Source organism: Balaenoptera musculus, chromosome 10 (assembly GCF_009873245.2).
Source record: "Balaenoptera musculus isolate JJ_BM4_2016_0621 chromosome 10, mBalMus1.pri.v3, whole genome shotgun sequence".
NCBI lineage: Eukaryota > Metazoa > Chordata > Mammalia > Artiodactyla > Balaenopteridae > Balaenoptera > Balaenoptera musculus.
The window spans coordinates 28,382,667-28,405,950 of NC_045794.1; the positions used below are offsets into that span (position 1 = coordinate 28,382,667).

At 34.4% G+C, this 23,284-nt stretch overlaps 1 protein-coding gene across 1 annotated transcript in view; it reads right to left on the reverse strand.

Annotated features, from left to right (window-relative positions):
- The window catches only part of SYT10 (synaptotagmin 10), a 76,298-nt gene that overhangs the window by 21,282 nt on the left and 31,732 nt on the right, over positions 1-23,284 (reverse strand). The window contains exon 3 of the mRNA XM_036866605.1: positions 19,091-19,658. Coding sequence (XP_036722500.1) covers positions 19,091-19,658 — 568 coding nt within the window. The remainder of the gene's footprint in view (positions 1-19,090; positions 19,659-23,284) is intronic.

Consider the following 23,284-nt stretch of genomic DNA (forward strand, 5'->3'; position numbering starts at 1 on the left):
TGAGAGATTTAAGATCCTTGGTCTACAAATAGGCATAGCAGGTAACCAGCCTGTGTTAAAAAAGTGTTCTCCTAGTCATTATTTTTCACTGGATGGGAAATATATCATACTTGTTTCTCTATAAATAAATAGATTATAAATTGAAACATTTGCAGTATACTTGATATGATAACATCCCGTTTGGACATAATTTTCTGCTCTGGTTATCTAAGCTTTTCTCTAGACTGTTATTTCATAGGTGTCTACACTTGTAAAGGATCCCTTTACTTACCATAGGGTGTGGAGTTATGCATAGAATATATAAAAATTTAAAAGTACTCCAAAAACATAAATAAAATTGGTATTCAATCAGTAAGATCCTTGGTTTAGTGAACTAATTAAATTTATAGAAAGACTTAATGCAGTGTAAGCCATAGCACAGTCTTTTATAACTTGTCATGTTTTATTCAATTTAAGATTGAGGATAATAGTAAAGTAAAGAATATCTCATTCATTTAAAAAATTGTGATGGTAATACATTTAAGAAAGTTAAATATTAAGGTAAGAAATTTAAGACATGGAAGGAATTGGGATATTAGTAACCAAGTGGATAACAAATAGCTGTTTTCTTTGTTTGCAAGATTACAGCATGTTGGGGATAACTGACACTTTACTTAGCAACTTTAAATTTTACAGGAACTGCATATCTATTATCTTATTTTATTTTCAAAATTATTCCTGTGGAGTTGATATTATTATAAACCTCTTTTTTTTTTTCGGTTGTGGAAACAAGTTCAGAAATGTTAAGCAATTTCACCAAAGTGATACGACTTGATGGTAGCAAATCCAGGATTCTAAAGGGCACTCACTTTGAGTTCCTGTGGTTTTCTGCTTTCCTCTGTGACTTTCCCAAATGGAAATACTGCTTCCCATTTTACTAACCAGAAGAACAAACTCAAATTTGTTTTCATGGCCTTAGATTTCAAAGCTAGTGAATGAAGTACTATAATTCTTTCAAAATTTTGTAAAAATTAGAAAATCAGTTACCTGAATTTTAGTAAGCTATTTAATGCAGTCTATCATAGAGGAAGAGGAGAATATTTTGAACATTCACATTTTAAAATCAACTGCTTATCCTTTTCACTATGTAAGAGAATGTTAAAAATTAAACTAGTTAAATGCAAGAGAGAAAGGAACAATTTTAACTCAACACTACCTGTAGAATTATACTAAATTCCTAAAACTTGCAACAGACTCACATATATTGCTAGAACATCATGGGAATAAAAAGCTTCTCTCTGTCTCCTATAACCTCCAAGCATTACAATACAGAAAGACACAACTGATACAATTAAATTATACTTCTAATATGGATTTTTCACCAATTACATCTAAGAAAGAAAAATAGCTTAGAAATTTCCTGAAATAACACTGATTCTGACTGCTGTTTTGAATAAGACCAAGAGTCATTGTTTAGTTCTTCATGCATTTTTGATAAAAGTTGTTAATAAGATGGATCTGACAGGATTATAAATTTTAAAGGTTTTATACATATATTTTGTCATAAATATCTTATTAAAAATTTCTTCGATTTATGTATTTTGAAATTTTAATTTTGTAAACCAAAAGTGAACTTCCATGTTAAAAAAATTAATTCTTTTCATATCTTTTTAGCATGTTTCAAGCATGGTAAAAATCTAACATAGTTCAGGGCAAACTACACTGAACTAAGAGTTTAAATCTAGTTTTGAACCTTCTATTAATCAGTTGTGTGAATTTAAGTGATTTTTTTTTTTAATTAATTTATGGTTGTGTTGGGTCTTCGTTTCTGTGCGAGGGCTTCCTCTAGTTGTGGCAAGTGGGGTCCACTCTTCATCGCGGTGCGCGGGCCTCTCACTATCGCGGCCTCTCTCGTTGGGGAGCACAGGCTCCAGACGCGCAGGCTCAGCAATTGTGGCTCACGGGCCTAGTCGCTCCACGGCATGTGGGATCTTCCCAGACCAGGGCTCGAACCTGTGTCCCTTGCATTGGCAGGCAGATTCTCAACCACTGCGCCACCAGGGAAGCCCTAAGTGATTTTTTATTATCACTGGACCTCCATTTGCTAAACTATAAAATGAAAGGAAATAATATGATAATAAGATCTAGACTTTCAAAATCCTACTCAGAACATACCCATGAACTTTTAGGTTAATATAAAAAGACTTCTGACTTATTATAAGTCTCATGTGGTTTACTCTGAGAACAAAATCTCAGATTATTATTATTTAACACATATTGATTTTACTTATATATAATTCTTCCAACTTAGATATTTTATTATACAACCTAAAAGTAACAAATTGGAGAAGTAAGGAATGCAGGAAGCACATATACTTATATGGAGAGAAAATAGCATAATAGAAGAACAATGGACAAAAATAAAAATCTGCTTTTTAAATTTACTATCATAATTAATGGTCACAAAGATCACCACTAACATGGAAAGGTTAAGTTATATTCAGTAGCTTCTACTTAAAAAATAGGGATGAGTATAGCATTTTATGTGTTTCTAAGTTATATTTCTAAAGTAAGCAACTGGACACACAAATATATGTTTTGAAACCTATAAAATTATCATAAATTGGGGCAATTTTTAGACTATTCTAAATAACCAATCATTATTAACACTGAAACCTTGATTTTTAAAAGGCAAAAATTCAGATTTTTCAGTTGTGATGAAATGTGAAATTCCAGTGTAAGGAAGCCCTTGGAAATTCTCTGTGTAAAAAAGATTAGAAAAGTTTAGGGTGCCTGCCAGCACCGCCTTCCTCACAGTAGAATCAGATCCCAGGAATGTCTGCTGCTGGTGTCTATTTCCCCAGGGTTAGCTGCAGCATTCCCCTTCTTCCCTAGGAGACTCTCCAAGACCAGCAACTGAGTGGCTGACAGGATCTTTGTGCTCCAGCCTGGTGTCAGGCCTGAGCCTCTAAGGTGGGAGAGCTGAGTTCAGGACATTGGACCACCAGAGACTTCCCAGCCCTACATAATATCAACTGGCGAGAGCTCTCCCAGAGATCTCTGTCTCAGCGCTAAGACCCAGCTCCACCCAATGGCCAGCAAGCTCCAGTGCTGGATGGCCCATGCCAAACAACTAGCAAGACAGAGCACAACCTCACCCATTAGCAGAGAGGCTGACTAAAATCATACTAAGTTCACAGACACCCCAAAACATACCACCAGATGCAGCCCTGCTCACCAGAAAGACAAGATCCAGCCCCACCCACCAGAACACAGACGCCAGTACCTTGCACCAGGAAGCCTACACAACCCACTGAACCAAAATCACCCACTAGGGGCAGACACCAAAAACAATGGGAACTACAAACCTGCAGCCTGTGAAAAGGGGACCACAAACACAGTAAGTTAAGCAAAATGAGAAGACAGAGAAACACACAGCACATGAAGGAGTAAGGTAAAAACCCACCAGACCTAACAAATGAAGAGGAAATAGGCAGTCTACCTGAAAAAGAATTCAGAGTAATAATAGTAAAGTTGATCCAGAATCCTGGAAACAGAATGAAGAAAATAAAAGAAACATTTAACAAGGACCTAGAAGAACTAAAGAGCAAACAAATAATGATGAACCACACAATAAATGAAATTAAAAATTCTCTAGAAAGAATCCACAGCAGAATAACTGAGCACAAGAACGGATAAGTGACCTGGAAGATAAAATAGTGGAAATAACTACCGCAGAGCACAATAAAGAAAAAAGAATGAAAAGAATTAAGGACAGTCTCAGAGACCTCTGGGACAACATGGAACACACCAACATCAAATTATAGGGGCCCCAGAAGAAGAAGAGAAAAAGAAAGGGTCAGAGAAAATATTTAAAGAGAGTATAGTTGAAAACTTCTCTAATATGGGAAAGGAAATAGACAATCAACTCCAGGAAAAGCAGAGAGTCCCATACAGGATAAATCCAAAGAAAAGTATGCCAAGACACATATTAATGAAACTAACAAAAATTAAATACAAAGAAAAAATATTAAAACCAACAAGGGAAAAGCAACAAATAACATACAAGGGAATCCCCCTGAGGTTAACAGCTGATATTTCAGCAGAAATTTTGCAAACCAGAAGGGAGCGGCAGGACATGCTTAAAGTGATGAAAGAGAAAAACCTACAACCAAGATTACTCTACCCAGCAAGGATCTCATTCAGATTCGATAGGAAAATTAAATTTTTACAGACAAGAAAAAGTTAAGAAAATTCAGCACCACAAAACCAGCTTTACAAAAAATGGTAAAGGAACTTCTCTAGGCAGGAAACACAAGAGAAGGAAAAGACCTACAATAACAAACCCAAAACAATTAAGAAAATGGTAATAGGAACATACATATCAATAACTACCTTAAATATAAATGGATTAAATGCTCCAACCAAAAGATATACACTGGCTGAGTGGATACAAAAACAAGACCCATATATATGTTGTCTACAAGGAACCCACTTCAGAGCTAGGGACACATACAGACTGAAAATGAGGGGATGAAAAAAGATATACCATGCAAACGGAAATCAAAAGAAAGCTGGAGTAGCAATTCTCATATTGGACAAAATAGTCTTTAAAACAAAGACTATTACAAGAGACAAAGAAGGACACTATATAATGATCAAGGGATTGATCCAAGAAGAAGATATAACAATTGTAAATATTTATGCACCCAACATAGGAGCACCTCAATACATAAGGCAAATGCTAACAGCCATAAAAGGGGAAATCGACAGTAACACAATCATAGAAGGGGATTTTAACACCCCACATTCACCAATGGACAGATCATCCAAAATGAAAATAAATAAGGAAACACAAGCTTTAAATGATACATTAAACAAGATGGACTTAATTGATATTTATACGACATTCCATCCAAAACCAACAGAATACAATTTCTTCTCAAATGCTCATGGAACATTCTCCAGGATAGATCATATCTTGGGTCACAAATCAAGCCTTGGTAAATTTAAGAAAATTGAAATCATATCAGTATCTTTCCGACCACAACGCTAAGAGACTACATTTAAATTTCAGGGAAAAGTCTGTAAAAAATACAAAAACATGGAGGCTAAACAATACACTACTAAATAACCAAGATATCACTGAAGAAATCAAAGAGGAAATCAAAAAATACCTAGAAACAAATGACAATGAAAACACGACAACCCAAAACCTATGGGATGCAGCAAAAGCTGTTCTAAAAGGGAAGTTTATGGCAATATAATCCTACCTCAAGAAACAAGAAACATCTCAAATAAACAACCTAACCTTACACCTAAAGCAATTAGGGTAAGAACATAAAAAACCCCAAGTTAGCAGAAGGAAAGAAATCATCAAGATCAGGTCAGAAATAAATGAAAAAGAAATGAAGGAAACAATAGGAAAGATCAATAAAACTAAAATCTGGTTCTTTGAGAAGATAAACAAAACTGATAAACCGTTAGCCACACTCATTAAGAAAAAAAGGGTGAAGACGCAAATCAATAAAATTAGAAATGAAAAATAGAAGCAACAGCTGACACTACAGAAATACAAAGGGTCATGAGAGATTACTACAAGAAAATATATGCCAACAAAATGCACAACCTGGAAGAAATGGACAAATTCTTAGAAATGCACAACCTGCCGGGACTGAACCAGGAAGAATTAGAAAATACAAACAGACCAAACCCAAGCACTGAAATTGAAACTGTGAGAAAAAATCTTCCAACAAACAAAAGCCCAGGATCAGATGGCTTCATGGGTGAATTCTATCAAACATTTAGAGAAGAGCAATGACCTATTCTTCTCTAATTCTTCCAAAATATAGCAGAGGGAGGAACACTCCCCAACTCATTCTACGATGCCACCATCACCCTGATGCCAAAGCCAGACAAAGATGTCACAAAAAAAGAAAACTATAGACAAATATTACTCATGAACATAGATGCAAAAATCCTCAACAAAATACTAGCAAACAGAATCCAACAGCACATTAACAGGATCATACACCATGATCAATTGGGGTTTTTCCCAGGAATGCAAGGATTCTTCAGTATATGCAAATCAATCAATATGGTACACCATAATAACAAACTGAAGGATACAAACTGTATGATAATCTCAATAGATGCAGATAAAACTTCTGACAAAATTCAACACCCATTTATGATAAAAACCCTGCAGAAAGTAGGCATACAGGAAACTTACCTCAACATAATAAAGGCCATATATGACAAACCCACAGCCAACATCGTTCTCAGTGGTGAAAAACGGCAACTATTTCCTCTAAGATCAGGAACAAGAAAAAGATGCCCACTCTCACCCTTATTATTCAACATAGTTTTGGAAGTTTTAGCCACAGCAGTCAGAGAAGACAAAGAAATAAAAGGAATCCAAATCGGAAAAGAAGTAAAGCTGTCACTGTTTGCAGGTTACATGATACTATAAATAGAGAATCCTAAAGATGATACCAGAAAACTACTAGAGCTAATCAATGAGTTTGGTAAAGTAGCAGGATACAAAATTAATGCACAGAAATCTCTTGCATTCCTATACACAAATGATGAAAAATCTGAAAGAGAAATTAAGGAAACTCTCCCATTTACCCCTGCAACAAAAAGAATAAAATATCTAGGAATATACCTACCTAAGGAGACAAAAGACCTGTATGCAGAAAACTATAAGACACTGATGAAAGTAATTAAATATGATAAAAACAGATGGAGAGATATACCATGTTCTTGGATTGGAAGAATCAATATTGTGAAAATGTCTATACTATCCAAAGCAAACTACAGATTCAGTGCAATCCCTGTCAAGCTACCAATGACATTTTTCCCAAAACTAGAACAAAAAATTTTACAATTTGTATGGAAACACAAGAGACCCCAAATAGCCAAAGCAATCTTGAGAAAGAATAATGGAGCTGGAGGAATCAGGCTCCCTGACTTCAGACTCACCTCTAAAGCTACAATAATCAAGACAGTATGGTACCGACACAAAAACAGAAATATAGATCAATGGAACAGAATAGAAAACCCAGAGATAAACCCATGCATATGTGGCCACCTTACCTTTGTTAAAGGAGGCAAGGATATACAATAGAGAAAAGACACCCTCTTCAATAAGTGGTGCTGGGAAAACTGGAGAGCTATATGTAAAAGAATGAAATTAGAACACTTCCTAACACTACACACAAAAATAAACTCAAAATGGTTTAAAGACCTAAATGTAAGGCCAGACACTATCAAACTCTTAGAGGAAAACATAGGCAGAACACTCTATGACATAAATCACAGCAAGATCCTTTTTGACCCACCTCTTAGAGAAATGGAAATAAAAACAAAAATAAACAAATGGGACCTAATGAAACTTAAAAGCTTTTGCACAGCAAAGGAAACCATAAACAAGATGAAAAGACAACCCTCAGAATGGGAGAAAATATTTGTAAATGAAGCAACTGACAAAGGATTAATCTCCAAAATATACAAGCAGCTCAATATCAAAAATACAAAGAACCCAATCCAAAAACGGGCAGAAGACCTAAAGAGACATTTCTCCAAAGAAGATATACAGATTGCCAACACGGGAAAGGATGCTAAACATCACTAATCATTAGAAATGCAAATCAAAACTGTAATGAGGTATCACCTCACACCCATCAGAATGGTCATCATCCAAAAATCTACAGACAATAAATGCTGACGAGGGTGCATAGAAAAGGGAACCCTCTCGCATTGTTGGTGGGAATGTAAATTGATACAGCCACTATGGAGAACTGTATGGAGGTCTCTTAAAAAACTAAATATAGAACTACCATGCGACCCAGCAACCCCACTACTGGGCATATACCCTGAGAAAACCATAATTCAAAAGGACACATGTACCACAATGTTCATTGCAGCTGTATTTACAATAACCAGGACATGGAAGCAACCTAAGTGTCCATTGACAGATGCATGGTAAAAGAAGATGTGGCACATATATACAATGGAATATTACTCAGCCATAAGAGGAAACACAACCGAGTTATTTGTAGTGAGGTGGATGGACCTAGAGTCTGTCATACAGAGTGAAGTAAGTCAGAAAGAGAAAAACAAATACCGTATTCTAACACATATATATGGAATCTAAAGAAAAAAAAAAATGGTTCTGAAGAACCTAGGGGCAGGACAGGAATAAAGACGCAGACCTAGAGAATGGATTTGATGACACAGGGAGGGGGAAATGTAAGCTGGGCCGAAGTGAGAGAGAAGCACTCACATATATACACTACCAAATGTAAAATAGATAGCTAGTGGGAAGCAGCTGCATTGCACGGGTAGATCAGCTTGATACTTTGTGACCACGTAGAGAGGTGAGATAAGGAGGGTGGGACAGAGACTCAAGAGGGAGGGGATATGGGTATATATGTATACATATAGCCAATTCACTTTGTTATACAGTAGAAACTAATACAACATTGTAAAGCAATTATACTCCAATAATGATGTTAAAAAAAAGAAAAGAAAAAGATTCGAAAATTTTAACAATGTAATGGTTCTTTTTGTGGTTGAAGGCTTTGTCTTATTATCAAGAATATAATGGACTAATTTAGCTTCCCTTAAGGTAATAAACACACAAAACATCTTAGACACATGGCATGGTCTAAGAAGGTTACAGGAAATTAAACTGTTTGTAATCAGGAATCATTTTCTTTCTTTGTGGTATCATTCAGGGATACAAGAAGAAACAAACGACACACACAAATTAGAGTAATTCCAGAGGACTTAATGATGGGCCCATCTACAGTGATGTGAGCAGGAAGTAGGGAAACCACAAGAGATGCTGTGGTGCCCTGGTGCGGTAAGAGTAGAGGTGGTAATGACCCCTACGTCTGAAAGGGCAAGGGGGTGGGGACATTTACCTGAATTCAGAAAGAAGTGGTAATAAGAATAGCCTACTTTGAGAGGAACGGTACCCTCAGATAAAGGACATTGCCATCCTGAGGCAATCTCTCAGAGAAAGATCTAAAGAGAATACATATCCAAATGTCATTCTCCTTCTGTCCTAACAGTTCTTGCCAGAACTCAGAGAGCAGAGAGTTTGCAGACAAACAGGCCAGCCACTTAAGGCACCAAGCAGGGTGAAGAATATTGGAAAGGAACATACAGAAGATAACCAGCATCATTAACTCTTGAGGTTTTATAAGATACACTTTATAAGTGCATGCAGAGGTTGGTGAGGGAAAAAAGAGGAGGAGACGTGCCCAGTGGAAAAGGAACAGTCAAGTCAGGTGGGAGATGAGGGGCATGCTAGGTATCAGTGTGAGTATATATATCATAAAAGAAGAAATAGTATCTACTCACTGAATCACAGCATACAGTAACTAAATAGATTTAAATTATCTCTCACACAAAACTTTCTGACCTAAATAGAAAAGCATACCACCTAAAACTACCTTCACTATTATAATAGGACATAGCCATTTTTAGCACCAAGATCTTCTTTCCTGTTTAATATGTCAACTACAACAACCAAAACCATATCCCTGTGATATCATTCTGTTTATACTTCTTGGCCGCTAATGTATACTGAGCATTTGCAAATGTCTGGCTCTATGCTAGGCACATATTTAGTCTATTCAACAAACTATGGTTCACCTTCTCATAATCCCCATTTTGCAGATAAGATAGTTAAGACTTAGAGAGATCTAGTAACTTTCTCAAAGACATACAGATAAATGACACAGCAAGGATGCAAAGCCATGGTCAGTTTGTTCCAGAGTCCACAACAATGATTATATTAGCCTTTTATTAGCAGTTTAAGTAGTACATTCCTGTAATATTCATTACAGCATTCTGCTGCACAAAACAAAAATTCAAAGTTAAAGCATATCTAAAAGTTAAATTTTGAATCATAATATTTGAGGTTGTTTAAAAAGCAAGATGATTTTTTTTTTGCCTATATTCATAGCATCTACATAATTTCCAATTTAAATTCCTACATTGTTCTAAATGTAAAGAGTGCAATTGCCATGTAGGTTGTCTATCATTCATGGGCCTCTATCTCTCTCTGTCTTTCTCTGTCTCTGTCTCTGGCTGTAGTTAAGAGGAAGTGAAGTCTAGTCACTAAAGAACTTAGGCTTTGGTGATTTATTGAATACAGAATATTTATGAGACAAAGTCCCTTTTAACAGTCTGTTGTTAAAAGTTGAGTAGGTGTTGGGGTGAAGGGCAAAATGGCAGGATAAGAAGACCCTTAGCTCACCTTCTCCCACAGACATACTGAATCTACACTTTACATATACAGTACTTCCTCCAGAAGACCTGAGGACTGATTGAACAGCTACTGAACATAGAAGGACCATATAGAAATGGGTAGAAAAGACAGAGACATGGTATCCATGGGCACCACACTCTCATTGCAGTAACCTGCAGTAGGGAGGGATATTGCTGAGGGGCCCGGGCACAGACTCATCTGCTCTGGGATACCATGAAAAAAATGGCAGTTTAAAGAGCATCTAAACTATATGAGAAGAAAATCCATTTACTAATCCTAGAGATTCTGCCAAATGAGCAGGGCACTACTGGACCCCTCTCTGGGGTCAGAGGTACCAGGGACTCACCACTATTTGAGTCCCTCTGGGACTCCTCCCAGCCCATGCCCACTCCAGCACCAGCCCCAGCCATCCTGCCAAGGTGACATCCAGTGTAGCACTCCCAAAGTACTGCCCTCCAGGCTGGCCCAAACCAGCTTCAGTGCCCCACCAAGGTGGCCTCAGGCACAGCACTACCCAGAAACCACACTTGGCCTGGACTGCTCCCACTCCAGCCAGCCTGCCAAAGCCACTAGGCACAAGCAATCTACACAGGAGATTCAGCCACACAGGCAACTCCATCAAGACTGTAGAGAATTAGCTGTTTTGCCTAATTCATAGAAACAAAAACTAAAGTCAAACAAAATGAGGAGACAGAAGAATATGTTCTAAACAAAAGAACAAAATAAAACCCCAGAAAAAAACCCTAATGAAATGGGAACAAGTAATTTAACTGAAAGAGTTCATAGAAACAGTCACAAGAATGCCCACTCAACTCAGGAAAAGAATGGAAAAATTCAGCGAGAACTTCACAAAGACTTAGAAAATATAATAATGAATCAATCAGAAATGAAGAGTACAATAACTGAAATAAAAATACACTAGAGGAAATCAACAGCAGATTATATGACAAAGAAAAACAAGCAATCTAAATGATAGAATAGTAAAATCACCCAATCAAAACAGCAAATAGAAGAAAGGATTTTCTTTTTTAAATGAGGAGAGTTTAGGGGACCTTACCTCTAGGATAAAAATCAAGCATTATAATATTTACAGAGTTCCCAGAAAAAGGAGAGAAAGACAAAGAGACGGAAAATGTATTTGAAGAAATAATGGTTGAAAACTTCCCTAACCTGTGCACATCCAGGTATAGGAAACACTGACAGTCCCAAACAAGATGAACCTAAAGATATCCACACCAAGGCATATTATAATTAAAATGGCAAAAATTAAAGAAAAAGAGAGAATGATCAAGTTGGATTCATTCCGGGGATGCAAGGATGGTACAATATACACAAATCAATCAATGTGATACAACATATTAACAAAACAAAGGATAAAAATCATATGATCATCTCAATAGATGCTGAAAAACCATTTGATAAAATTCAACATTAATTTATGATAAAAACTCTCATCAAAGTGGGCCTAGAAGGAGTATACATCAACATACTAAAGCACATATATGATAAACCCATAGCTAATATCATACTCAATGGTGAAAAGTTGAAAGCATTTCCTTTAAGATCAGGAACAAGACAAAGATGCCCATTCTTGCCACTTTTATGCAACATAGTACTGGAACTTTTAGCCACAATAATTAGTCAAGAAAAAGAAATAAAAGTCATCCAAATTGGAAAGGAAGGAGTAAAACTGTCACTGTTTTCAGATGACCTGACACTATATATAGTGTCAAAGACTCCACCAACAAGATAGTAGGACTGATAAAAGAATTCAGTAACATTGAAGGATAAAAAACTAATATACAGAAATCTGTTGCATTTTATACACTAATAACAACAAACTGTCAGAAAGAGAAATAAAGAAAAACATCCCATTTAAAACTGCATCAAAAAGGATAAAATATCTAGGAATAAATTTAACCAAGAAGGTGAAAGACCTTTACTCTGAAAATTCCAAGACTTTGAGGAAAGAAATTGAAGACAATACAAATAAATGGAAAAATATACTGTGCTCATGAATTGGATGAATCAATACAATTAATATGTCCATACTACCCAAAGCAATCTACACACTCAGTGCAATACCTATGAAAATACCAATGGCATTTTTCACAGAACTAGGACTAATAACACTAAAATTTGTATGGAACCACAAAAAACCTTGAATAGCCAAAGCAATTTTGGGAAAGAAGAACAAAGCTGGAGGTATCATGCTCCCTGACTTCAAACTATTCTACAAAGCTACAGTAATCAAAACAGTATGGTACTGGCACAAAAACAATCAATGGAACAGAATAGAGAGTTCAGAAATGAACTTACACTTAGCTAGGCAATTAATCTACATCAAAGGAGGCAAGAAAATACAATGGGAAAAAGCTTCTTCAATAAATGGTGTTGGAAACCTGGACAGCTACATTCAAAAGAATCAAACTGACTACTCTCTCACACAATATAAAGAAATAAACTCCAAATGGATTAAAGACCTAAATGTAAAAAACAACACTATACAATTCCTAGAAGAAAACAGGCAGTAACTTCTTTGATATTGGTTTAGTAATATTTTTTTGGATGTGTCTCCTCAGGCAAGGAAACCAAAAGCATAAATAAACCAATGGGACTAGATCAAACTAAAAAAGCTTTTGCACAGGGAAGGAAACTATCAACAAAACAAAAAGGCTGCCTACTGAGTGGGAGAAGATATTTGCAAATCATATATGTGATAAGGCGTTAATAGCCAAAATATACAAAGAACTCATACAACCCAATATTGAAAAAGCAAACAACCTGATTAAAAAATGGGAAGAGGACATGAATAGACATTTTTCAAAAGAAAATATACTGATGGCCAATAAACACATGTAAAGGTGTTCAACATCACTAATCATTAGGGAAATGCAAGTCAAAAACCACAATGAGATACCACCTCACACTTGTCAGAATGACAATTATCAAAAGACAAGAAAAAATTTTTGGTGAGGATGTGGAGAAAAGAGAATACAATGCTGGTGGAAATTGTAACTTGGGGCAACCACTATAGAAAACAGTGTTGAGGTTCCTTTAAAAAATGAAAAAAATAGAACTACCATATGGGCCAGCAATTACACTTCTGGGTATTTGTCTGAAAAAAAAAAAAAAAACAACAAAAAAAACTCTCTTTTGAAAATATATATGCACCTCTATGTTTATTGCAGCATTATTTACAGTAGCCAAGATATAGAAGCCACCTGTTTCCATTGATAGATAAATGGATAAAGAAGATGTGGTATATATGTATACAATGGAATACTACTCAGTCATAGAAAAAGAATAAAATCTTGTCATTTGCAATAATATGGATAGAACTTGGGGGTATTATGCTAAGTGAAATAAATCAGAAAGAGAAAGACAAATACCATGTAATTTCACTCATATGTGGAATCTAAAAAACAAAACAAACACAATAAAACAGAAATAGACTCACAGATACAAAGAACAAACTGGTGCTTACCAGAGGGGAGGGACAAACAACCCTAAAATTTATATGGAACCACAAAAGACCCAGACTTGCCAAAGCAATGTTGAGGAAAAAGAACAAAGCTGGAGGCATAACCCTTCCAGACTTCAGACAATACTACAAAGCTACAGTAATCAGAACAGCATGGTATTGGCACAAAAACAGACAAAGATCAATGGAACAGAATAGAGAGCCCAGAAATAAACCCACATGCCTACGGTCAATCTTCAACAAAGGAGGCAAGAATATACAGTGGAGAAAAGACAGTCTCTTCAGCAAATGGTATTGGGAAAGCTGGACAACCCCATGTAAATCAGTGAAGTTAGAACACTCCCCCACATCATACACAAAAATGAACTCAAAATGGCTCAAAGACTTAAATGTAAGACATGACACCATAAAACTCCTAGAAGAGAACATAGGCAAAACATTCTCTGACATAAGTTGTAGCAATGTTTTCTTAGGTCAGTCTCCCAATGCAATAGAAATAAAAGCAAAAATAAACAAATGGGACCTAATAAAACTTATAAGCTTTTGCACAGCAAAGGAAACCATAAACAAAATGAAAAGACAACCTACGTACTGGGAGAAAATATTTGCAAAGATGCAACTGACAAGGGCTTAATTTCCAAAATATACAAACAGCTCATACAACTCAAAAACAAAAACAAAAAAAACAACCCACTCAAAAAATGGGCAGGAGACCTAAATAGACATTTCTCCAAAGAAGACATACAAAGAAGACAACAGGCATGTGAAAAGATGCTCAATATCACTAATTATCAGAGAAATGCAAATCAAAACTACAACGAGGTATCGTGTCACATCTGTCAGAATGGCCATTATTAAAATGTCTACAAACAAGTGCTGGTGAGGGTGTGGAGAAAAGGGAATCCTCCTACACTGTTGATGGGAATGTAAATTCGTGCAGCCACTATGGAAAACGGTATGGAGTTTCCTTAAAAAACTAAAAATAGAGTCACCATATGATCCAGCAATCTCACTCCTGGGCATAAATCCAGAAAAGAGGAAAGCTCTAATTTGAAGAGATACATGCACCTCAATGTTTGTAGTGGCACTATTTACAATAGCCAAGACATGGAAGCAACCTAAATATCCATCAACAGATGAATAGATAAAGAAGATGTGATATATATAGATAGATAGATATACACACACACATATATACACATACAGTGAAATAGGAATAATACTTAGCCATAATAAAAATGAAATAAAGAGATTGTCATACTAAATGAAGTAAGTCACACAGAGAAAGACAAATATTATATGCTATCACTGATAAGTGGGATCTAAAAAATAGTATAAATGAACTTATTTACAAAACAGAAATATTCAAAAAAATAATATTTGATAGACCCTTAGTTAGAAGATAATAGATTCAAACATTTTATAGCTATAAACCAGGTCAATGTGGTTACACACACACACACTTCCATGAGAATTCCTAAGTGTCTAGAACATAGTTGGTGCTGAAAAAAATGTTATTTGAATAGATGAGTAAATAAATAAATATGCAAAATGAAGTGGTTCTGTTCATAAGAAGGAAAGTTTCTCCTTACCTATGTAAACTTTCAATGGATTCTTGAGTGTGTATAAGAAAACTACATTTATATATTCAAAATACATTTGTCCTTATTATACAGGACTTTTTGAAAAAAAGTTAATTAAAATCTGAATAATATTATTCTCACATAGTTTAAGCATAAAATGTATATAAAGCAATATGTTGCAAATCATTCCTTCTCCATATTCATCCAGCTTCTACTATTTTTGCCAATAGGTAACAACTATTATTAAATTCTTATATCTCCTTATATAGAACTTTTTAAAATATATAACTGAATATGAATATATATTTCTCTTTCCCATTACAGAAGTAGAGGCATAGGGTACACACTGTCCTCCAATGTGATTTTTCCCTATGTTGGAGATACTTCTGTTAGTTGAAGAGCTGACTGGCTTGCCATATTTGTAATATACAGTTCTAAAGTGAAAACTAATTTTTTGCACAGAATAAAGACACGCCTTTGTTGTTTTCTTTTCACTCAACCTGAAATTAACAAAAAAACCCTGATAATTCCTGTTAAAAATATTAATCCCTCTTGCATAGAAATAATTTATTGGTAATAAAATTATAAATACATGATACTTGACTCTTGTTTCAACCATTTAGGATTTTTAACAATAAATTTAAATTATTTCTGGTTTATTTTACATATGAAATTGTGTTACACACTGAATAATTTTTAATTTGTGCTACACACTGAATAATTTTTGCCTACAGAAAGTAGTTAATGTCAACAAATATAACCAAGCATATCAAAAGGTACATCATTGCACTGTTCTTTTTTTCTTCTGGGAGATTTGTACTAGCATACATTCTTTCACTTGACCTTATATGCAAATATGCTAAGTTATTTATTCAACAAGTATTTAGTGAGGGCATACGACTACATTACTTTCTTTCCTTTCTCCTTCTTTCTAGAACACTCTATAATTTCTGTGTGAAATTACTTAAAATTAAAGATGTGTGAGTAGGAAAAGACAGTTTCTTAAGCAAATTTCAACTCATTATTTTTTTCATTTTTGTTAATCTGAGAATATAAAATTGTTTAATAATTTTTCAAAAGCTTAAGAGAAGTTTTAATTAAATACTACATTAACCATAAAGATGATACTGGTGTATACTGTGAACTTTGGTCCCATAGTCAAGAAATTTAGGTTTCATCAGTATCTTCGCAACAAAAAAGTCATAAACGGTATCTAGAACAGTGTGTGGCTCAGTGTTCCAGTTAAAGAGAAATGTCATTTGACTAGAATAATTTAATAATACACTTTATTATCTGCATACTTCCTTTCATATCCAGAATACTGAAATGGAAATGTCTATGCTGTGGAAGGCAGAATAAAGGCATCCCTAAAGATGGCTGCTTCCTAATATCCTGACCTGACTATGCTACCTACATGGCAAAAAGGACTTTGCAGATGTAATTAAGATTATAAACCTTGAGATGGGAAGCTTTTCCTAGATTGCTCACGTGGGCTAAATCTAAACCAAGGAATGCCCGTGACTGCTAGACTCTGGAAAAGGCAAGGAAATGGACCACCCCTAGAGGCTCCAGAAAGGAACAGAGCCCTGCCAATACCTTGATTTTAGTCCAATAAGACCTATGTTGAACTTCTAACCTACAGAAGTATGAGGTGATAAACTTGTGTTATTTTAAGACACTACATTTGTGGTAATTTTTACAGCAGAAATAAAAAAAATTAATACTTCAAGCACATGGGAAAGTTGAAAATAAAATTGAAGAATTCATTAATATTTACCAAAAAAAACAGTTTATGTTCTATTAGCAGTCAAAAATTGAAGATTCCACAAGGGATTCTTACTGTTTTTTAAGGACCAGTATGGCGTACAAAAACTTACGAATGTAAAAAAACAATCCACTGTCAATCACCTATAAAATTATGTTAAATTTTTAGACTTCATTTAGGGGTTACTTACCTGAACCCAAATATATTAACAGAACAGTTTTTATGGTAACGTTTGTTGCATCCCTAGTACTTACAGTACGTCAAACACAGAGTAGGCAATGAGCAAATATTTGTTGAATGAATGAAGGAAGGACTAATATAAGATTGGTGAATCAAGAGAAATAACCTAACAATTAATTATTATCTGCATTTGTAGAATTCTACAGAAGATGTCATATATTTAAAACAGTAAAATTCACTCTTCACCACTTTTATCCCTGTAGGAATATAAGTAATAAAGTGAAAAACAATATGAAATCAAAAGAGCCCCAATGTGCCTTTAAAATATAATCCAGTTTGTTCCCTAATAGATTATCACAGTGGAGGCCATGAAATAAAAACCTAACAACTAAAAATGTTTTGATGATGTAATGTAATAAACTGACAGTATAAATTTTTATTTAATTTATCCATATAATTTATAATGAAAATTTAATAACCCTAAATACTGGTTGTACTTAGTAAAACATTAATAAGGGGAAAATACAAAAGGAGCTATTTTGAATTAAAAAACAGTTTTCTTATTTTTTAAATAATCCCTGTCACTGTCCAAAACTTCAACATTTCTAGTTTATAATTTGTGGTAAAACTTAGACAAAAGATGTTAAGACAACCTGGTAGTAAAAAAAATTAAATGCCTTCATTTAAAAACTAATAAATGAAAAAAATTTAGCAATCTAACATCCAAAGAGACCAGTTCCCTAATTCTGTTTCTCCAATTCTATTCTGGACAAATAATCTTGAATAAAAAAGAGATTTATGTATAGAGAATGCAACACATTTTTAGTCTAACAAAATTTATGCCTAATTCAAATGTCCCACAATAAAAGAATGGTTAGGAAAATGGATCATATATTTCAACATCATGTACTAAAACATATATAGCACGAAAAAAATGAGTGTGAAAAAATGTAAACTTAGTTTGATCTTAATTATTTTAAAACATTCATAGAAAAAAAAGTAGAAAGCAATATGCCAAGTTTTTACATATAATTCATGGCATTATGGATTAATTTTATGTTTTTTACCCTGTTTCTAAAATTTTCAATATTAAATTATTTTATAATCAGAAAAAGCATTTTGTAATGAAAAGGAAAAGTTCTAATGTAAACAATTACTTCTTGATCATTCGGCATTTCAAATGCTATAATCATATCAATTCAACAAAAGCTCCTGAAGGAATGGGCTGTTTTAGACCAAATCAGGGAGTTTCCAGTGGCATCAAAGTACATTTTGATCATTCGGCATTTCAAATGCTATAATCATATCAAATGCTATAATCATATCAATTCAACAAAAGCTCCTGAAGGAATGGGCTGTTTTAGACCAAATCAGGGAGTTTCCAGTGGCATCAAAGTACATTTTAGGTTTAATCTGAGGAACGAAATCATCTTAAATAATGAAAGTCAATAATAACTATGAGGAAATTGGGTGCTGATAATAGGCTACAGATAAATATTTTACAAGAGAAAAGGCCTACTATTTTTGGCAAATTCCAAGAAATGTCCAATACAGTGAAGTAATGAATTTCCCCAAACAGGAAGTGTAGAAACAAAGGTTAGATGTTGAAGGAAAAGATTTTTTATTTATACAATCACTAATGTTACCTACATAGTGTTAAGTGTTTGAATTATTATGTATGTATGTAATCACATACTCTGCAGGTCTTTAGGATATAAATTCCATAATTTGTAGAACTAATGTGGGTAAAAATTAGTTTTATATATCACTGCAGGTCAAATAAAAAGGAATACATTGGTGGAATTATAACTTACTGTGGTAGCACAATGAATATCTTTCCATACTGTGGCTTCCCTGGAGAGATCAGAGGCTTCAAACAAATTATCAAAAATCACTTCCCCAATCATGTCATGTCTAGAAAATCTGTCAAAATCATACACACCGAAATGTAGTTTTCGGTTGCTTAGTTGATCATATGCTACAGGAAACTGAAAAGTTTCATCAAACACAGGATTTAAAGTTTTTCTGTGCACACGGGTCTGAAATTTCTTTTTCCTATCTGGAAGAAGATACATCTTCACATAAGGGTCAGAAGTTCCTGTGAAGTCTTTAGCAGGGAGATCTAAGGCTTTGATAATTTTAACAACTAGAAGTTCATTTTCATAATCATACTGGAGGGTGAAGTTAAGCTTCCCACAGGTTTTGACATCTTCTTTCTTGTTGCCCTCAGAGTCAACTGATTTCTGTTTGTAGAGCTCTGGTTTTATTCTCCCAATGCTGGTTGTTGTTTCTCCTCTTTGTAAAATGGGTTCTGTGCCCATGCCAAAATCAACACTGGAAACCTGCATTTGCCTTGGTAGGTGTCTTCTGAAGGAATTGTGTCTGTACACACACACATACACACAAAATCATTTAAGTAGATCATTTTGATGATAATGTTATATACAGTGGCATATAAACTCTCCCCCACACCCAGGATAATGGGAACATTATATCTACAGTAATAAACAGATGGATACACACACATACACACACACACACACACACACACACACACAGAGTTATTTTTGAAAAACCAGGAATGCAATATTCAAAGAAAAATTCTCCTAAAATTATAGAAACACCTAAAACACACATACGTACATTTTTATGAGCTTTTGGTATTTTTATGTACCATAATAAGCACAAAACATTTAAACACAATTGTAAAGAAAGATGATTACCAAAAAAGTTCAATATTCTACAAAATGTTACCTGGGTGTATCTAGATGTAAACATTATGTAAACAAATCATTCAGATGGCTGGTTTCTTTTCATCTGGATATTTTGGTCTTATGAATTTCCCATTTTAATGATGACAATATTAAAAAACATAAGTCCACATATTCTTACACTGTGTTATTTCTAATACTTAATATAACTAAATGAATGTGTACTTTTCAAAAGAATATATAGTTATGACAGAAAAAATGAGTACATTTTCCTTTTTTCAACATGGAGTGGGCTTCAGAAACTCTTAAGGATTAAAAGACTGTAGAATTTTAGAGTTTGGGGCTAAATAATAGTTCTTAAAATTCAAACTGAATTTCCTATACTCACTGTTACTATTTATCTCTCCAACGTTTCCAGAACATTAGGTATATCAGCTTACTAATGGATCATAAATGTGACTAGCATTAAGATCTGCTTCTCTTATACTTTCTCCATGATTTCTAGCGTGAGCTATGTCAACTTATGTGTTTCCTCAAGGTCTGGTTCAGGTCTTTTGTTCTTTTCTCTTCTCAGTCACTCCATCAGACTAATAATCAGTTTTGGGGCTATAATTACTACCTTTAACCTGGTGATTCCCTAGATATATCTCAGATAGACAAAATTCTAGTTCCATATCTCTTTGTCTTGAAGGGGGATTTCTAAACAATTGTCCTAATTTTGCCCCAAACTCAAGCAAACTCATTATTTTCTCTATTTTGCTTTCAAACCAGTTCACTCTTCCACAATCTCTGACAATAGCTCTAACATTTTTATCGGTCACTTAATGCTTGGAATCCTGCAGTATGCTTGTTTGAATCACTTTTCCTTTATTTCATGGGATTTGCTTAATTTTCTAAGTCCTGTTGATTTTTTGCTTTGAGACATCTCATATAATTGTCCATTCTGCTCTATTTCCATTGTTATTTGGTCCATATCCTCATCATCTCATACTTTGCTTTCTACAGTAGCCTTCAGCTTGGCTTTCCTTCTTTCATCTCTCTCTTAAATTCAATGTCTCTCCAGCACTTACTTCAAAATCCTTTACGCTTGTTGTTATACCTTTTTCCACTTGATCATAATTGAAAAATTATTTCTATATAAAGAAACAAACTAGGATAACTTTATCTCAGATGAGGGAATAAGCTCCTAATTAAAACTATACTGAATTTAAGACCCAATATTTTAGTTTCAGTATCTAAGTGAGTATATATGTAAAAGTCTTTACTAAGTTACTTAAAACTTGAAGTGATCTGTTTCCTCAGATTGATCTCCAGATTGATTCCATTTTAATGCATTGAACATGCTATGAAATGTATTTTGATCCTGAATCTATTCCAGATATACAAGATCAGGGGCTTAAATTAGGGTCAGGGAACCATCAGGGAGCATTTAAGAAATAATAAGAATTTAAAAAGAAATACAGGTATTATGTGTTGTTGTGAATTATTAAAGAGGTCTAGCATAATCCAGTTAATATATTCAATATTCTTAAGAGATTTAGAATATTTTACTAAACAATCTAATATTTCTGCCAAAATCACTTTCACTTATGCAACAATTTTAAATTATATTTTTATTTTTGTGAGCAAAAAGCCCCCAAGAAATTAATTCCTTATTTTTTATAAATTGATCCATAATTTCACCTCCCTTATGTTTTTCAACATAATAAAATTTAAGCTTCTATCCTCTCCCTAAAAAAATCAATACTTTATTTCTGATGCCACTGAATATAATTGGGCAGCTGTAAAGCCCCTTCTAACAAGAATCAAAACATAGTAACATTTTTGTTCTAGTAAGCCAGTGCCCTAATTATGGAGTAAATAGTTCATGTTCTAAGTCACAGTTTAGCTAGTCAGTTAAGAGAAGCTTTAATTATTATAATGTTAAACTATTGCCATGACAACACAGATCCTCTTTATCTTCTTGAATTTTTTTTCTCTTTTGGAATGACAGTGGTAAGTGTCTATTTAGTCTCACACAAACACCAACCAATTAAAGTACAGGCCATTTGACTGTTACTGACCCCACTCTTACCCTTCAAACCTAGGAAGGCACCACATAAGTACTCTTCCAGACGGAGAAGGAAAAACTTTTCCCACCCTGAAACATCTGAGAGTAACTACTAGATATAGTCAATATTATCTGATGCCATAGGAATAAAATGTATTAATATGGTAATTTTCAAATATTTTTTTCACCAACAGATCCTTTCTTTCAAACAAAATCCGAGACCAGAAGTTCAACACGTACGGACAGAGCTGCTTTGGTTAATGTGTGAGTAGAGTCCTGGAATCTCACTGGAAACCGTGCCAATTTTTCCACACTACCCAGGAGAAAGCACTTGAAGAGCATTACATTGAGATGAGATTAAAAAAATGCTGGACTGAAATCAGACTGTAGTTTGGTCCCAGCCTCCCTATGGAGTAACAGCAACTTTGGGCAAGTCACTTCACTTTTTTGATGTTTACTTTCCTCATCCATAAAACCGTCCTTTCATAGTTGTGAAGGTTAAATGAGATATTACAGATAACTTTGAAACTTACTATTTTTCATACTGCTAATAATTATCATTAGAGTTTAGGACACATGGAGCTGAAGGGCAAATGCCATAATGAACTCTCTGGTTCTGACAATCTCAAATCTAGGTTTCCTGTTTGGGGATACGGAGTTGGCACAAAGTCATTCTTGTGTGAGCATGTCCTGGACTACCACCCTGGACAACAGATTCCCTCTGACTCTCACTTCTCAGCCACAGCAGTTCTTTTTTCCTTAAGTGGGAAACCTATATCCTCCTACTCTTACTTGCAGTGTCTTTACTATTAAATTTATCTTAGGTACTGCTTGAGAAATAAGAGGTGAAAAGCAAAAATATATTTAGGAGAGTTTTATTTGTTTATTCAATATATTTACAAGGAGTTCATCTCTCTTTGTTTTAATATTGATATTTATATAGGAAACTATCACCATATATTAAAAGTTGTAACCCTGTTTTATAGCTAAGGAGGCTCAAATAATAAGACTAAATTAATTTTCTGGTAAACAAAGTTTTCATCTTTATTTGTTTCCTATTTTTTCCATTCAATTTGAAAGAATGACAAGAGTGACTCATTCAGCACAAAAATATCTGAGCATATACCATGCAGGGCACTATATACATGAAGGCAGACTAAGTTGTATAATATACCACAAGGAATTTTTGAAATTAATTCATTGTCTGATGTCAGCACAATCCTCTATATCTTTAATCTCTTCTTTAA